This window comes from Nipponia nippon, unplaced genomic scaffold (assembly GCF_047370975.1).
Source record: "Nipponia nippon isolate SJK-2023a ecotype South Korea unplaced genomic scaffold, ASM4737097v1 scaffold_14, whole genome shotgun sequence".
Classification (NCBI taxonomy): domain Eukaryota; kingdom Metazoa; phylum Chordata; class Aves; order Pelecaniformes; family Threskiornithidae; genus Nipponia; species Nipponia nippon.
Window position 1 is genome coordinate 1,864,455 of NW_028262330.1, and position 16,257 is coordinate 1,880,711.

A 16,257-nucleotide genomic window follows, 5' to 3' on the forward strand; every position below is an offset into this window, starting at 1 on the left:
TGCCTGCCTGTTTTCTTTTGGGGAAACAAAAAGCTGACTTGCAGCTCGCTGACATTTCTGTAGTCACGTTGCATTGGCAGGACAGGCAGCACCAGTAGCTCCTTTGGAAAGGCAGGACAAGGGGATCGAATGTGTTGTCCCCATCCCGGTCCCCCCACCCTTCCCCGCCATGTGAAAGGAGCTCTTTGAGCGCAAGAGGAGAGCGAGTCAGCGCGGCTCTGCAGGGGGATATAAAGCCAGCTTTGTAGCAGCCCTCCCGAAGCTTTCGGTGCCCGAGACCGTGCGGCACGACGTCACCCTGTTGCAGCCCTCCTTACCTGAGCAGCGCCAGGTCCCTCGCGCTTCAGCGCACCCGTTTCATTGCTCTGGCGACAGTAGTCTGTAACCTGCCGCTCCGCTGCTCCCCTCGCCCTTCGGCTTGGGAAGTTCACCTCCCAGGCCGTGGGAATGAGCGCGCCAGCTCCCGCTGTAGGCCCTGGCAGGGTTTGTTTGCGATGCTTTGGTAGACACGCAGCGGTGTTCCCCCCAGACACACGCACGCATGCAAGTTAAGAAGCAAACTGCACTTGTTAGATCTCTGGCAAGTTCAGACATGCCTTAAAGGGTTTATAATAAGGATAAATGAAGTACTCGCTCCCTTACTTTTCCCCTCTGTGGCCCACTTTTTGCAGATGAAGTTGGTAAGCCAGCTAGGGCACTCCTCGATAGAGGAGAAAAATCTCCACTTTGTTCTCCCTTGCAGTAAAATAATTCTCTTCTAAAATAACTCTCGTTGCCGCTTGGCTGCAGGATTTGAGCGCTAAATGCTTGATGAAGTAAGTGTTTCTGTGTATCTGGTGTCAGCATTTTGATTAAGAGACAACTGGCCACCTCTGCTGTGAAACCCAAGTTTTCAAAGGCTTCTCTAAGTTCTGCCTGCTTTCTTAAAAAAAAGGAAAAAGAAGAAAAAAGCAACCGCCTGATTCTTCTTTCTCTAGCAATACCAGTGTCTTCACTGGTTTAAGTTAGGGAGTGTTCTAGAAGAGAAATGTCTTCCTGACGGTGTTGCTAATGAGCACATCTCTGTCACCAAACTGTGTTTTATGTATCCAAAAGCACTGATGTCCGCCAGAAATCTTTTGAAGATTCCTGGAAGAATCTAATCATCTTCACATGGCGGGTTTGCTAAGGCTGGTAGAGCTTGTTGTGCAATACTGCGTGAGCAAATGGCCTGGGGTTCATGCATGCGGGACTCTGCCCGGACTTCGGCTGCGGGTGTTAGCGGGTCGAGCCCCGGGCGCTGTTATCTGAACAGTGCTCCCCGGTGACCGCAGTCTGGACTCTATTTCTGTGGCTTAATTTACAGTCCTGTTTCTTCAAATGCAGATTTGTTCACCTTCAAACCACGAACAACAAAATGAGCAGCTCTCCAGTGTGAAATATGTAGAGCTACTCTGAACTCTGAGGCGCAGGGGTCGGCAGGACCTCTCTGCGTATTTACCCTAGAGACGTTCCGATTGGACATGGAATGTATTTGGCCAATGATGCAGAATTAATAACTGTGTATTTCATCCACTCTGCCTTTTGCAGACCTCAAAAATCTGAAAGCATTTAGCAGGAGAGATTGACACCACCATTGTTTTACATGTGGGGAAGGGGAGGCAGGGAGACCTTCAGTAGGATGCCAGGAACAGAACCCCAGTTCTGCTCCAGGGCTTAATCCCTGTGATTCCTGCTGGAATAGGAATTCTCTGCAAAAAAAGACTCACGTCCTTATCAGAAGACACGTTGCCTTTGGAGGGTGGAGTTCTTGTCAAGAAAAATAATTACCAGATCATTTTCCCTTTTGTTTCCTAGATGCCGCCATGCCGCCATAGCGAAGTACTTTGGCGATGTCACCCCGCCGTGCAACAAGTGCTGTGATTACTGCAAGAACCCAGCGGCAGTGAAACGGCAACTGGAGTCACTGGAGCGCTGCAGCAACAGCTGGAGCAAAACCTGCATTGGGCCCGCGGGTTCCTCCTGGGATGGCTATGACCCAGAGCTGTACGAAGGCGGGCGGAGAGGTTGCAGAGGTTTTAGCAGGTCTGTACTTGGTGGCTCAAACTCAGCTCATAGAAGCTATCAGAGAGAAGAGAGCATCTCCCAGCTGCAGGCCCAGCCACTCCTATTTTCAGCACATGTTTCTGTGTGGTGGTATTTTCCTGTAACTTCCTGGCAGCAGGAGCTGGAATTTCATTTTCCACACACTTTGGCAGCCTTGATCACATTCATGTCCCAGAGAGCCAAAAGCTGTTTTGAGTGACCTAAGAATTGCCCTGCAGAATGTAACTGGTTCAAGAAACTAGCCTGGAGTTTTATGAAAGCAGTAAGTGGGCTCAGTCCGTTCACAGTCACGAGGATCAAAAATGTTTAAATTGAGACCAACGTGACAGCAAAGTATGACACGATCCAGAGTTCGTTCCTGATGTCGTGTGGCTGTCTGTGGGCCAGCAGGCTGGGGGGCACCGACAGGACTTAGTCATCACAGAGGATGCAGTGGAGTGCCAGCGTCCGCTTCTTCTGCAGATTGCTAAATTTTCATGTTTCCCTATCAGGCTGACAGCAAAAGGAAGATGTGCAGTGGGAAACATAATTAATTCTGTAAAAAGCTTGGCAGCGTGGAGATGACAACTTCTCTCCCTCCTTGTTCTCTGGCCGAGTTGCAGCGATTGTGCAGCTCTGCCAGGATGCAAGTTGCGCTGCCTGCGCTGCCGGTGACGCTCTGCCAGGGCGCGCAGCGCTGTCGGCTGGCCTAGCCCTCTGCTTTACCTTAAACAGCTTGAGACTGGTAGCTTTGGACTTCAGGCAAGTCCAGCCGAGTCAGAGGAAACTGGTGTACTTGTGACCTAGGCCTGTGTGTGATCTCAGGACCTAAGACAGGACCAATTCTGTGGTACAACACAGTTCGCCACTTGATTTGTTGAGCCTCTCTGTGACTTGGTTGTAGCTTTGCCTTGGAGGTTTTAATAGTCAACAGCCTTAAAGCTCTGGTTTGTGGTGCCTGTAAGTTTTGGCCTTGACAGCTGTGGAAGGCAGTGAACTCTTGGGCTACATCTGGCGAGAATCAGCTGCTGCATTTCAGTGCATTGGTGATGGGGATTTCATTTAATACAACGGCCTGGGAGCAGCTGAGGCTGAGGAACGGATGCGTTGCCCTTTCTGCCATCCCTGCTCCCGGGGCAGTAACGGCTGACAGATGGGGTCCGTGACACAAGTGACTCCTCAACTCCGTGGGAGAAGCTGGCAGAGCTTCTGAAACGGAGCCCTCTGTTCTCAGAGCACTAGTTATGATGTGCTACTAGTTCATGCTACTGCTGACTAGGTCATGGGATTAACAAATCCCATGAATTTTTGGAGGATGGTCAGTACTGTCCAGGTTGAGGGATGGTAGTGAAATTAAAGCTACGACTTGTTCAGAAAGGATGTGAAATACATCATCTTCTGTAAATACGGGGATGACCTAGGCTTTCCAAAGCCTGTCCCCCAGTTAATGCTGCAGCTACAGGAATGTTTGGTCCTCTTGTTTTCCTGCCTTGTCCAGGTATGATGAAGAAAGCAGTGGGAATGGGGAGGAAGCCAATGAAGAGAGTCGGAAACGGGAGTGGGACAATTTCTACAAAAGGCAGATGAGTCTGCGCAAAGTGAGTTGGTATCCCTCTGTAAGAAAGTCACCGATTGTCTGCTGTGAGCTTGTCTTAGAGGCATAAAGGCTTCCTGGCCTGAAGGAAAGTAAATTATTGCATCTGGCTGTTGCTCGTTCTGGTTTTTACTTTTTGTACCTCTGCTTTTGCTGTGTTCTCCATATTCTGGGTCAGTCCCATAATAGGCAGGAACGCAGCTCATTCATGTACTGATTTCTCTGCAGCGCTAATCAAGAGGATCCTGTTGCCTTTAACACCTCTGGTATTAGTAAAAACAGATTTCCCCATTCAGCTTCTCTTGCATATTCCCATAGCAAAGGTGAACTTTCCGCTTTGATTCTCATCCTTTGTCTCCTTTCCCCCATTTCGGTGCCTTTTCAGTACCTTTGTAACTTCAGCATTCATTTTCTCTGGAGCAGGGGTATAAATTGTGTCTTTTGTGCATGTGTGTCGCAGGAATGGAAATGTTTGACTGATCTTTGTTTTCTTCCAGGGCAAAGAACCAGAAAAGGAAGATTTTGTTCCTCCAAGTAAATATCTTCTTTGATTTATAGTGGGATTTCTTTGGGAGAAGGAAGTCTTGTATTTTGCAGCTGCGTGTAATTTATATAGCATCAGCACTGGAGGTATCAGTCCCTCGGCACAGAGGTCAGGCTTTTGGCTGTGAAAGCTTGGCTGGAGGAGGTGGATCAGAGCTTAGCTTTGGTTGGGGTGAAGGTATGGAATGCTTCTCTCTGAACAGCTTTTCCAAATAAGCAAGAGAGAAGGGAAGCACTGTCTAGCCTGACTTTGTAGGCTGTTTCTGCAGTGGTTATGCGGCGTTATTCAATTGGGCCCTAAGGAAACTGCTGAAAGACCTTGCCGTTTGTAACTGTGCTACCTGGGGCCCTGTCTAGCAACACAGTTCTTACACTATTGTAAAAGAATACCTGGTAGTTCATGTTACTCTTTGCAGCCTCTTTGTTTTGGGTTGGTATTACGGGGAGCAGAAAAGGGTTGCGTTTCTTAAGAGCTGGGATTCCTTGAAAAAGAGTTTCCTGAGATGGGGAGGTTTTGGAAAGCTGTTAGTCATAAACTAGTCAAGTAGATGTTCTCAGCTGGAGAGAAAAATCTCACTTCTGCTTCTGCCTACTCTTTGGAGATTGTAGCTTCACCGGGTAGAAAGGGTGCCTGTAGCGGTGCTTGGGGTGACTGTGCAGGGAGGAGCAGGCCAAGCAGCACTGGACTGGCGCTCTCCCCGTGCCAGCTGAGATGTTCTCCATCAGCCCCAGCCCTGCTATGGCGCCTTTTCCAAATGCCTCTTCTGTGGTAGGTGCAGACTGCCCCTTGAAGGATGCCTTCAGCAGGAGGATCTCTAAGCTCACGGTGAAGGTAAGAAGGGCTGGTTAACATTCAGTCTTGTGGACTTGCAAAGAACAACAGAGATTCTGCCTGCCCTGTTCTTACTCCTTCAGGGATGGAAGTCCGAGGGGCACTGTGGCTTCTGTAGAGCATGTCTGAGTATCCCATGTTTCCTAGGGACGGGAACACTGCTTGAAGATGCTGGAAGAAGCTTTGAGCACCAATCAAAAAGTTCCAGCAGCAGGAGGAAAAGGGTATGAGATGAGAGAAAAGGGGTAGCATATTGAGTACCTTAACACAGGGCCTGCTCTTCCCTGAGTAACGTAGCCACTCTCAGGGAATAGCTTTTGAAGTTTTTTGGTCCAAGGATGTAGTTTCACTTAACAGCATCCTTCTTGTGCTGATGTTCAGGATCAGATACGAGGATTCCTGTGTCTGATTCTGCCAAATCAGCTTGATCCTAGGAGTCGCAATTCTTCCCTGTCCCACAAGATGGGGATCGTGTACTTCTCAAACTGAGCAACTGGAGGACTTGGATTGAAAAGTGCTTTCACCACCCTTTCCGTTCTCCAGCAATTCGCCGCTGCATCCCTTAGGACTTAATTGGAAGTTATCGCTTATTCTTGCGTCGGAGGGAGTGAATGTTGTACTTTCTTGGGAAACGCTTAAACATTCGTGTTCCCTTTGCTGCTATAGAAGTGTGTGCTGCCAGAAATCACCCCAGCCTGTGTTACAGGTCAGACCCTCAGGCCTGTGCTGTGGAGCTGGAGTACGAAGCTTTCCGAACCAGTAAAATGGCAAACTCATACAAGGCAACTGTGCTAAAGAAGGTAGGGCCATACGTCTGCTGCTGTTCCCTTGGATGTGCTGTGGCCTCAGCTCAAGGGGAGATAGGGTAGAGTTTGTGTGGGAAAGATGAAGGAGCAGCTCTGCTTTGCCTTGGATATCTTCCAAATCTTTCTTCTTGGTTTTGTTTCTAGGAGGGCCCAGAATCACGCTGGTTTCACATCTTTGTTGGCTTTGCAGGCTTTCGAAACCTGCATACCAGTGCAAGGTTATCCAAATATCCTCTAGGGCTAGCAACCGAGGGAACGGGGAGTTCCTCAGGCCGTCGCTGACAATAGAGGAGCCGTGGTTTAGGTTAGCTGGTTGCAATAAGTCTCTTTGAAGATGTTCCTGTTCTCGAGATAGGTGTCTCTCCAGGGGAGACATGTTTTGCCACTATGGCTTTTAGGGTGTACAGAGGCAGGAATGCATAAAGAATTCTGGCCGTTAGAGAACATTTCTGTTCTCTTTTCAGGTAGCAGAAATCAACAAAGCCTCAAAACAGGGAGAGCTGTTCTCAGTCTTTGGGTCCGGAACTGGTGGCAAGAGCAGCTTAGAAACAAAATCTGGGTCTGCAGCAGAAGAGGACGTCCTCCCCGCATCCCAGGTGTACTCGGTGAGTGGGACAGACAAGGAGGGAATGGTGTGCTTTGGCTATCTATCTGCTTTTTTATTTTAGTTCAGGTCCTTTGTGTGGCCATAGCTGTATATTTCTACTGGAATTGCTTTCCCTGTCTGTCCTTTGGTTTTGGAGTGAGATCAGCTGGTCATGCTGGTTCCTATTAGTGACTATAATCTATGTGCAGGCCATACGTCAAATACGTTTTTCTCGCCTTGCTCTAACCAAGGGCGCTATCCATTTCCTCACTGCGGGCCCGTGCCTTTAACCTAATCCATGTCCCTGATGTCTCAGTTGATGGTTATGTTGATGAGTTGGTTTTAGGGCCTTCCCCAGCTTGCGGCTGTGTGCACTGGTGTATTGTTTACAGAAACTTCGCTCCTTTCAGGGTTCTGCACGCAGAGCTTCCTTAATGCTCTCATACCCAAAACTTCTTCCTTTCTCCCTAGTTCAAACCCAAGCGCGTGGGAGCAGGATTTCCAAAGAAATCCAGCTTGTTCCAGACAGCTTCAGAACTGCTGAAGGTCCAGGAGGAGAGCGATGCAAAGCCTGTCAAAAAAGAATTAGATTGTCCAAACGGGCAAGACAACAGCAACTGCGGTCTGGAACTGGACACCAGAAACCCTGTTCTCCAGAAGAAAGAAATAGCAACCAAAGCACTGTGTGAGAGTGCTGGGGTAGAAGTACTCCTTCCTGAAAAGAGGGGACAGCAACCCAGTCCAGACGCAAAAGCTGCCCTTTGCAATAGCCCTACTAAGAAGTCCAAACCTAGCAAGAAGCAGCAAATGCTCGCAGAAGCGGCCAAAAAAGAATCACAGGACATTTCCAAATTCTTCTCCCTCCCCAAAGGTGGGTCTAAAGCCAAAAGTTGCAGCTCAGCAAAGGAAGATGGCTATTCTGCAAGCACACTACCTCAGGTTTCTTCTCAAAGCATGTGTCAAGAGAAATCAATACCTCAGGAAAACAAAGATGTCTCTGGAGAAGATGTGACTGGACAGTCCCAGGCAGAGAATGAGGAGCTGGGAGAGACAGCAGTAACACTGACTGAGAGAGAGGAGGATTTGAAGACCCAGCAGGCTGCTGAATCTGAACTCCTTCAGGAAGAAATTGCTGTAAAATCCAGGTAAAATCTTTACCTCTGTGCTCCCTGTTAACGAGCTGCAGAGCCACACCAGCCTTGTCCTGGAAACTGGGATCTGTAGTAGATCTCTAGGCTGGCGAGGGAGACTCTTGCTTTACCGTGGGGAGTCTTGTGGCCACTGACAGTGGTGGCAGTGATATCTTCACTGTGGAATGATTAAAATCGGCCTTCTCTCCACTCTTCCCACTAGGGTTGCTGAAAATGTCGCAGAAACTGAGCTAACTGTTGTTGGGGAAGGTGAGTGTGGGAAGCGACCAGGATCAGATGAGGTAAGACTTTTAACGGCTGCTTGTTTCCTCTATTTCTTCTGCTCGTCTTGTGCCAAGTTTCTTTCTGGGAGTGGTGCTCCTGATCTGAACTCACCTGATTGATAGTGTTATTTATCTGGGGAGGGCCCAGCTGCGATTGCAGCAGAGAGGAGACCCGTGGTTGCATTGCGCTCCTGGTGTCCCCCCGCCGCCCGCTTGGGCCAGTGCCAGCAGCTCGGACTGCAGTGGAAAGCGTCCCCTCCACTCTGCTTTGTTTCCTCTTCTCTGCAGCACACGTGACTGCTCCCTTGCTGGTGACTTGCCCGGAATGAGTCTCTCCACCCCCTCTAGATCTGTAACTAACTATAATTAAGCTGCTCTCCCAAGTCACGGGAACAACCACAGGCCAATGGCACACAGGACCGCTCGGAAGCGAACCGTGCTCACAGCCTTTCTTGCCGTTCAGCCTCTGGTTCTGCTTTTGGCACCTGAGGCTGCCCGGTGGCTGTCTCTGCTGGCCAGTGCCGTTTTCTCCTTGCTCATTCAAATTGAGGAGGAGTGTGGCACTCCTGGAGTGGCTGATTCTTCCTGAGGGGTGTGTTCTCAGCAGACATCCTGGGAAATCTTTTCCTGTCAGTTTTTCCTGCATAGGACAGGGTCTAGCAGTTAGCTGCCCTAATAAGAGCATAGGGTAATTCTAAATGTGGTAGTCTTAAAGGGTTTTTCTTCAAGTCCCTTTGTGTGGAAAAGCGCCTTATGTCTGTACAGCAAAATGGGTTACGTACATAGATTGCTGCATGGTAGTCACTGTAGGGAGAGCCTGCAGGATGCTGCAGAAATTCATGTTTTCAGAAGGTAGTGGCTGCTTGGAAGTGTAATGCTGCCACGGGAATTAACGATGGGTTTGGTTTTCTTCTGTCCCATCTCCAGGATCTGGAAAGCCCTGCAACAAAGCGGCTACGGACAGTGGCAAAATCTTCTATTCTGTCCCAGCCAGAATGCAAAAGCGTTGGTCCAACAAAGAAGAAGGTGACTTTTGATCCAAACTTATCACAGTGTGATAAAGAAGGAACCAGCAAGACCGTACAGCCAATGACCAAAGGCGTCTCCCTCAAAGAAACAGCAGACATCGTTGTCAAATATCTGACCCCATTCTACAAGGGTGGCAAATTTGCTTCCAAGGTAGGGCACAGCTCAAGACCCTCTCTAGCAGGAGGAGACTGCATCTCCCTAGTGAGCTGGGGCTCTGAGGAGGGGAAGATGAGCTGGATACCACATTTCATTTCCAAGTCACATCTTGGTATGTGCTGTTTAGTGACTCTAGGTGCAGCAACTCACCTCTCCCAAGAAAGGGTTTGTGTGTGAGCTAGAGTGGTATCACGTTGGTTCCATGCTGCTTTGTGATTGTTCATGTTTTCACACTAAACTCTGGCAAGTTTTTCAGAACTCCCACCTGTGGAGTGGCAACACTTCTGGTGTAGGTCACTTGATGCATTCCGCAAGGCAGCGTGCGTGTGTGTCTCCGCACGGCAGGGGCAGGTGTGTTTGCAGGTTGGCAGCACGCCTGTAGTCTCAACCTATGAATGGTTTGTGCTAGAGCCAGCCTCTGCTAAGGGCAAGACAAACGTGGGAACAGTCTGGTGTGGTAACCAATGTCTGCTTTCTGCTCTTTCTCGTCCCCGATTCTGCAGGATCTGTTCAAGGGCTTTGCTCGGCACCTGTCTCACTTACTGACTGAAGAGCAGAACCCTGCCCGCAAGACTGGTGAGTTGGCAGCTGGGGAGAGCACAGAACCTTGGGTTCTTTTGCTGCTCAATGGATTGATGACTTTAGAGGGAGCAGATGTCTTAAGTATCCTCTCAAAGGTGGTGCTTCCTCTCTTGCAGTGAAGGAGGAAGCGCAGAGACTCATCAAGGAGTTTTTCAAAGCAAGGGTCAGGTGCGAGAGTGAGACAGACTGGCAGGAGCTGCAGAGCTCAGAGAGCTGATCCTTGCATCACGTTGGCGTCGTCCTTCCTCCAGCAGCAGGAGCAGGGGACCTTGAAGAACTCAGACGCGGAGGGTTTCATGAAACTGCAGAAGTGAGCTTTCCTTTCCCACTGCATTTTTTGCTCACTTCTGTCCTTAGTGACACGCACTTCCAGGAAACCAGGTTTTGTGAACTTGGGGAGCATTTCTCCAATAACTGGGCGCTGAGGCCCTCTACCACCTCTTGCCAAGAGGTGCGAAGTCTGCATCTGCTGGGCAGGTTTGGGGCTGCTGCCTCAGGTGTTGTGCAGCGTCTCCAACCTCTACTCCCTGCAGCAGTCTGGGAAGGGCTCAGACTTTCCAGCTGGGACTCTGCTTTGGGATGGCACCTTGCTTCCTAGCCGGCTCCTCCCCTCGCTCCCCCATCTCTCAGTTCTTATTTCAGTGTTGCCAATAGAAGCCTTACGCTACGAGTTCACTTGCTTTGCTCAGGGCTGCCAGTGACGAACTTGACGGTTGAATGTTTCCCCTTGAAGGGCAGGAGGGGAGCGTTTTGTTTTCACCATGCAGGCAATGCCTACTTTCTGAAGGTGGAGAAACTCGGATTCTTTTTCTTTTAATCTGAACTTTTTTTTTTTAACTTTGTCTAGTTCTGCCTGCCCTTTAACTTAAGCAGCGATGCTCTTTCAGTATTAACCTCTCCAATAGTGGCACCAAGGCTGCCAACACTTTTCCAGCACTTGCTTGTAACCCCTAAAGCCATATTTGCTCCCTGTGCCTCACCCGCAGTCTGCAGTACAGAGGGCAATGCTGCTGTTATGACTGGTTACGGTACTGCCGTGGCCCGCAGACTGACACTGGGGTGCCCCTGCTGCTATATTTATGTAAGGACCTGAACCTTAGGGTGTCAGTGGGCTTGAAATAACCTGATTCCCTGGCACAAGTCCTTGCTGTTGGGTTTTTGTTGGGCTCTGCCTTTGTTCCATGCCTGTAGAGGCTGGTGGCCTCAGGCACTGGTGCTGCTAGAGGAACCTGCAGCCTGGGAGGCCATCAAACAGGCTTTTGGATCACTGTACTCAGCAGATGTATTTTTTTTTAAATGTACTGAAAGGTATGTGCGGAACTGACAATAAAACAATGTTATAGCTGCTGTGGACTCTTCTTGAAAGCTTTTTCTTACCAATTAATCATACAGACTGGTCTAAGATACGTTAAAACTCCATCACTGTGAACATAGACATGAAAGCTCATTTCTTGTCTGAACAGACAGCTAATGAAGGCAAGCCTGGGATGGGGTGGATGGGAAACGCGCCAGCAGCCACCTCCAGCCCCTTACAGCTGCAGCTATGAGTCTAGCTGCCTTCTCCACTTAGAACCAGAAGCAGAACCTGGAAATGCGTAACTCAGAAGTCACTTTCATTTTCAGCTTGCTCTGCTCGCTGGAGGACAAAGGGCTTCACAAGGAGCCTCTCGCACAACAGAAGTACATCTCACCTGTTGCCTGCTGGCTTCTATTTTACCTTCCCATTAAAAATCCTGGTTCATCAGCCACTTAAGTGGGGTTACTGTCTCTCCAGAGCTCAGTGCTTATAGAGGTCAGCTGCTGCCTGGGTGAACTGCTCAGAAATGCTTTGTTTGTCGCCTAAGCCGGGGGTCCGGGAAGGGGTGGTTAAGGCATGGGGTTGTGTGACAAAGTGCTTTATCGCAGTGTGGGAAACTTCTAACCTGATGAGTTGTGCTTCTGTATAAGGCAGCAAAAGCTCAGAGAAAGAGAAGGGGAGTAAGGATAAGTTAATCTTCAGAGATCTTCTCTATTCCTTTCTTTCATGTGGCTGCGGTGCTTACCTAGCCTTGCAGTAGCAGTGCTGCAGGAGGAGGGGGGAACATCCCTCAGCCAAGACCTCACAGGCCACAGCAAGCAGCACTCGAAGGGAAGCTCCTGACAGGGACGATGCTGCAGTTACTGCTGGCATCAGCTCACCAGCAAGAAGCTAGCTGTGCACCACGTGCAGATCTATCCCATTCCCAGCCAACAGCGACAACCTTTTCCTCAGGTTTTGCCACTTACCTGCAGGTCAATCTTCCCATGTTAGACGTAAACGAGTGTCTGTCACATCGTAGCTGCAAAAATCTCTCTGTGATTATTTTATTGCAATCTCCTAAAGTGCAGATACTTTTCAGCTGTAGCAATAAAAATAAATTAAGCATTTTTGTACAACCCAGGACACTCTACTGCAATACAAGTGCCATTTGAATACGCCTTCTCCATGGGCATGGAGCCACCATTTAAGTATGACAGCTGCATGGACATGACTGACTTCTTTATAGTAGAGGGAAACATATGCGTATAATTATGTCAGTAAGAAATTAACTAACAATAAACTTTCTTACCATTGCAGCTCAATCTGTGCCCCAGCATATGTGTTAATTGCGTATTAACACTGATCTGCTTTGCAATTAAGATGCTTTCTACGAGCTCCCGCTTCACAAATCCTGCTACAGGGCCTCTTGCATATCAATACAGAGAAAAAGCTGGCCTGTGGAAAACACCGGTAGCCAGCGCAGTCGTTTCATAGCCTCAGCTTTGTGTTGTGATGCACAAATCTCTAGCCAGCCTCAGTCTTTGCTCATGTTAATTAATTCAGAAAAGAAAAGAACAGTCCCCCACTGCATAGCTTAAGGCAATTGCTTGCATCTGTTCAGCTGCTCTGTGTTGGAACCGGCGATGAAAAAGCAATGGTGTGGCAAGGGGGTCCTGTGGTTTGTTTAGCCAGTGCATGCTTCGCTTCAAGGACGAGTACTTGGGGGCTGAATGGCAGGTCACAGGGGTGATGGTATGGTCCAGTCCATCAACGCACACTGTGGTGGCAGTCCTGGAAAGCAGCTGTCTGAGGTCATGGGTGTCTTTTGGAAGAGACCTCTCCAGAAGACAGGGCAGGGGCACTGAACAAGCTCAAAGAAAGGAAAATGGTGCTGTTCTGCTTGGTTGTTCTCCTCCTCTTTTAGGCTTTAGTGGTGCAGCTCTGTTTTATTCAGGATGGCAACAATCGTGTGATACATTTCTTTAGCCTGTCAAAACACAAATCATTAGCAGTCATTCTCTGCCCCAGAAATGGCTGCTTCTCATAATTAAATATTCCCATAAATCACTTTCCATAATTAAATATGAGGTGGGTGCTGGGACAAAGCTGCAATTTGGGGCCTGGGAAATGCAGTGCCCCATCCACCGCTGGGACAGAAGAGAGCAATAGTGCTGGCTCTTAGCAGAGGCTCAGCCGGGCAGCGGAGGGCAGTTCCTGAATTGCCAGGAGGAAGCTGCAGGTCCAGGCTGATCTCACCTGTGACAGTTCAAGCCACATAGACTTGGGGCTGGCAGGTGAGCCATAGCTCAGCTCTATGCCGGGAAGCCCGCCGTCAGAGTTAGGCCGCAGGGTTCGCATCTTCTGCAGCTCTTTCAGTGGAATGACGCAGGAGACCGCCTGTGTGAGGAGAAAAGCCACAAAACACTCTCTGGTGCAGTCCTGACAAATAAAACCATCTGATTCTCACCAAGGAGGATTCACCTCAAGAGCTTATATAAAGCTGAGACAAGGACTGGGACACAGGGCAGTGTGTACAGAACTCAGGGCAAGCTCCCGCTGCCAGCACGCCCCTAGAGCTCCTGCAAGACTGGGACAAACAGGAATGTGACCGACACTGTTTTACTGTGGACCATGCTCGTTAGCCTGATCACTGGACTTAGAAAAGAACACATAGCAGCACTGTCCTACTCCTGTCACTTGCTTTGGGCTAGGGCTGTTGTAAGAGTGGCTATGATGCAGGTAAATATAGTCTCTTCCTCCACAAGTTCTTCTAAAAGTCAAAGTTAACATCCGACAGACATCAGGGCTCTGGCCTCTAGGGAGGAATTGTCTGGCATACCAGCGTGGTGCCATCCACCACAATGATCTCTTCTTTATTCACGCCAAAGAAACAGGGCACACAGATTGTGTCATCGCTGACTCTCTCGACAAAGTAGGTGTTGTAGCCAAAGAAAGGCAATTTCATCATGTGCTCTGTAAGAAAGCAAAAGGTGACTTTCAGGCAGCAGCTTCCAGCCAGCGATCTACTGCACCAGCCTAAGGTGGCCAAAAGCTGCAGGTGTTCCCAAGCTTTTCTACATTAAAAAGTGAGATTGACAACTTCTCCCTCCCTCCCAGGCTGCTGATACTCAATTCTCAGCAACCTGAATAGATGTCCTGTTCTTTTCTGACCAGAAAAGAGATGTGCAGCCAGAATATCAATTAAAACACAACTTGTACAGAGCTCTGAAAATCTGCTGCAGACTTCTGCAAAAGAGGTGGGACTTCTACTGTGATCACCGTATTTGGGAACGAGTGCCAGTCTGCAGGGGGAGGCTGTCGGGGAGTGACATGTCATGGCCCATTCCCGGCTCCAAGGATCCTCGCCAACCTCATGAACTGTCCCAAAAGCGCGTTCAGAGCAGCTTCCATCATGCTCACGATAGACAACTCAAGCAGATCTGGACGTCTCCTCACCTATGAACTGGATTTTTGCATCCACTGGCTGGAGGGGCTGCCTGGTTCTCAGCAGCATGCCAACATGGTTCTGCAGAGCCTGGGGGCTGATGGAGGACTGCAGGGCCTTTGGCGTGTACTCCTTCAGCTCTTCCCTGTGCCAACAAGCAGATACTAATTCACCCCTGCCCAGCTAAAATCGAAAGATCATCCAGGGGGTTTAAGAGGGAGGAGGGGATCTGGCAACAATTTTCAGTTGCATGGCTGGGGGCAAGGGTGGAGGCAGAGGGGAAGAGCACAACAGGTCGTGTCTGAATTGGATAATGTGGAAGGAAACCCCGGAGACAGTGAGACCACCGTTTTCCACAGAGAAGGCGGCTGTGCACTGCTGACTAGTGCACTGGGAGAAATCCCCCCTTTCTGGAGACAACAGGAGCTCTTCCAGCTAGGACTGTAGCATGGCAGTGAAGCCACAGGGTATTTCTTTCACAGCAGTCTCAGCTGAAAACCACCTTACTCTGCCTTGCCCCTGTGCCTCCAAAGCATACAGAGAGCAGAGTTCCCCATGCCCAGCGGGATTATGCCATTACCCCCTGCTGCTGGTGGTGTAAGGGGATCTGATGGAGACATTACCTCCACTCTGAGTCAAAGTGCATAAGGATACAGGAAGGAAGGAGTGTGAAAATACAGCTTGGGGCTGCAGGACAGAAGCTTTCCAGTACCCAGGGACATTTGCATTCCCATTAGGCATCTCACTACAGACTTCAGGTGCCCAGGGTTGAAAACTCTGGCACTTGTGAGAAAGAACAAAGGAGCATTCATCCCAACTTTGTTCTTGGTATTACAAACACATGGCAGTCAAAAGAAACATGCATGGCACCCTCATGACCCTCAGCTCAGGAGGAGTCACAAAAGGAAATGTGGATCAGAGACAGACAGCATTAAGTGTGAACAGGAGGTAAACTTTCTTGATTACGGGCAGGAGTCAGTCACTAAGTGACATTAATTAGTAGCTTACATTCACCAGAACTGTCCATTCCTTAATTATCCAGAGAGTACTTTCAGGCACCTACCCCTGACCCCTGTGGTGCCAACAGCCATTAGAGACAGAGACGCGCCGCGAGACACACATACCTGGAGGGAGCAGCGCTCTGCTGCTCTGTTTTGGCCCAGTGCTGGAGCATTGCCAAAATGCCCACCTGCACCTCCATTTCTTTGCTATGGCCTAACAGTATCCTCCCGTTCAGGTAATCCCACCGCATCTGAGGAACAGTGCAGCAGAAAGGCCTTTGTTAAACCTCGCAGAAGGTATGTGCAGGCCTGGGCAGCGCCTGGCTGCAGAGACCCCTGTCCTGCCTTGCTGATAACTCATCCAGCTCAAGCCAGTAACACAAAAGCAAAGGCTTTCTGGGCTCGGGAAGAGCACGCAGAACTGCACAACCCATGTCTGGAACAGAACAGCTCAGACTAGGGCTACAGGCACACCGCCTTCCTTGCACCCATAGCTTCAGTTATTAGTCGTTCCCAGAAGCAGCATACAAAGCCGATCAGCCAAAGCCCCCTTGGGACATTCCCACTGGCCTGTACGCTAACTCTGCCCCTGCTAGGGAGGTTCCTGGTGCGCACACCGCCCTTGTTGCTTACCTGTCCGTAATGAACATCAGTATAAATTTTGTTCTCAAAGTGCAGAGGTGTCCTCCAGATGAGCCTGCGTAAAGTCACAGTGACCAACTTGTCCTCCAGCAGATAATCATGAAGATACTCCTCCGGTCTTATCGGCCTCACCATTTTATCTGCATGTTTACGCAGAGAGAAGGTCATCACTCTTGGTGCTGAGACAGTGGGCTGAGCTCCGTGGCCCGGGACAGGAGCCTTCCTGCACACTTCTGTTCCCCCCTGCCCTTATGACTCCCAGCATCAGCCATTCCAAAGGGACA

At 49.5% G+C, this 16,257-nt stretch overlaps 2 protein-coding genes across 12 annotated transcripts in view; one reads left to right on the top strand and one right to left on the bottom strand.

The window, feature by feature from the left end:
* RECQL5 (RecQ like helicase 5) overlaps positions 1–10,953 on the top strand; it is a 39,199-nt gene extending 28,246 nt beyond the window's left edge. For 4 of the 11 annotated variants that reach the window (XM_087751014.1, XM_087751015.1, XM_087751013.1 and 1 more), the window contains 12 exons: positions 1,837–2,064; positions 3,563–3,662; positions 4,156–4,192; positions 4,975–5,033; positions 5,181–5,257; positions 5,740–5,833; positions 6,304–6,444; positions 6,897–7,570; positions 7,779–7,857; positions 8,767–9,018; positions 9,528–9,600; positions 9,702–10,953. In XM_087751014.1, the coding sequence (XP_087607140.1) occupies positions 1,837–2,064; positions 3,563–3,662; positions 4,156–4,192; positions 4,975–5,033; positions 5,181–5,257; positions 5,740–5,833; positions 6,304–6,444; positions 6,897–7,570; positions 7,779–7,857; positions 8,767–9,018; positions 9,528–9,600; positions 9,702–9,823 (1,936 nt within the window). In that variant the 3' untranslated portion in view covers positions 9,824–10,953. Of the gene's footprint in view, positions 1–1,836; positions 2,065–3,562; positions 3,663–4,155; positions 4,193–4,974; positions 5,034–5,180; positions 5,258–5,739; positions 5,834–6,303; positions 6,445–6,896; positions 7,571–7,778; positions 7,858–8,766; positions 9,601–9,701 lie in introns of those variants that run through there. The other 7 variants (XR_015703268.1, XR_015703267.1, XM_087751017.1 and 4 more) reach the window with 7 other exon arrangements.
* A 1,078-nt stretch (positions 10,954–12,031) lies between these two features.
* MYO15B (myosin XVB) overlaps positions 12,032–16,257 on the bottom strand; it is a 46,856-nt gene continuing 42,630 nt past the window's right edge. Inside the window, 6 exon segments of the mRNA XM_087751225.1 lie at positions 12,032–12,872; positions 13,142–13,282; positions 13,725–13,858; positions 14,342–14,475; positions 15,455–15,582; positions 15,965–16,113. Coding sequence (XP_087607351.1) covers positions 12,813–12,872; positions 13,142–13,282; positions 13,725–13,858; positions 14,342–14,475; positions 15,455–15,582; positions 15,965–16,113 — 746 coding nt within the window. The 3' untranslated portion in view covers positions 12,032–12,812.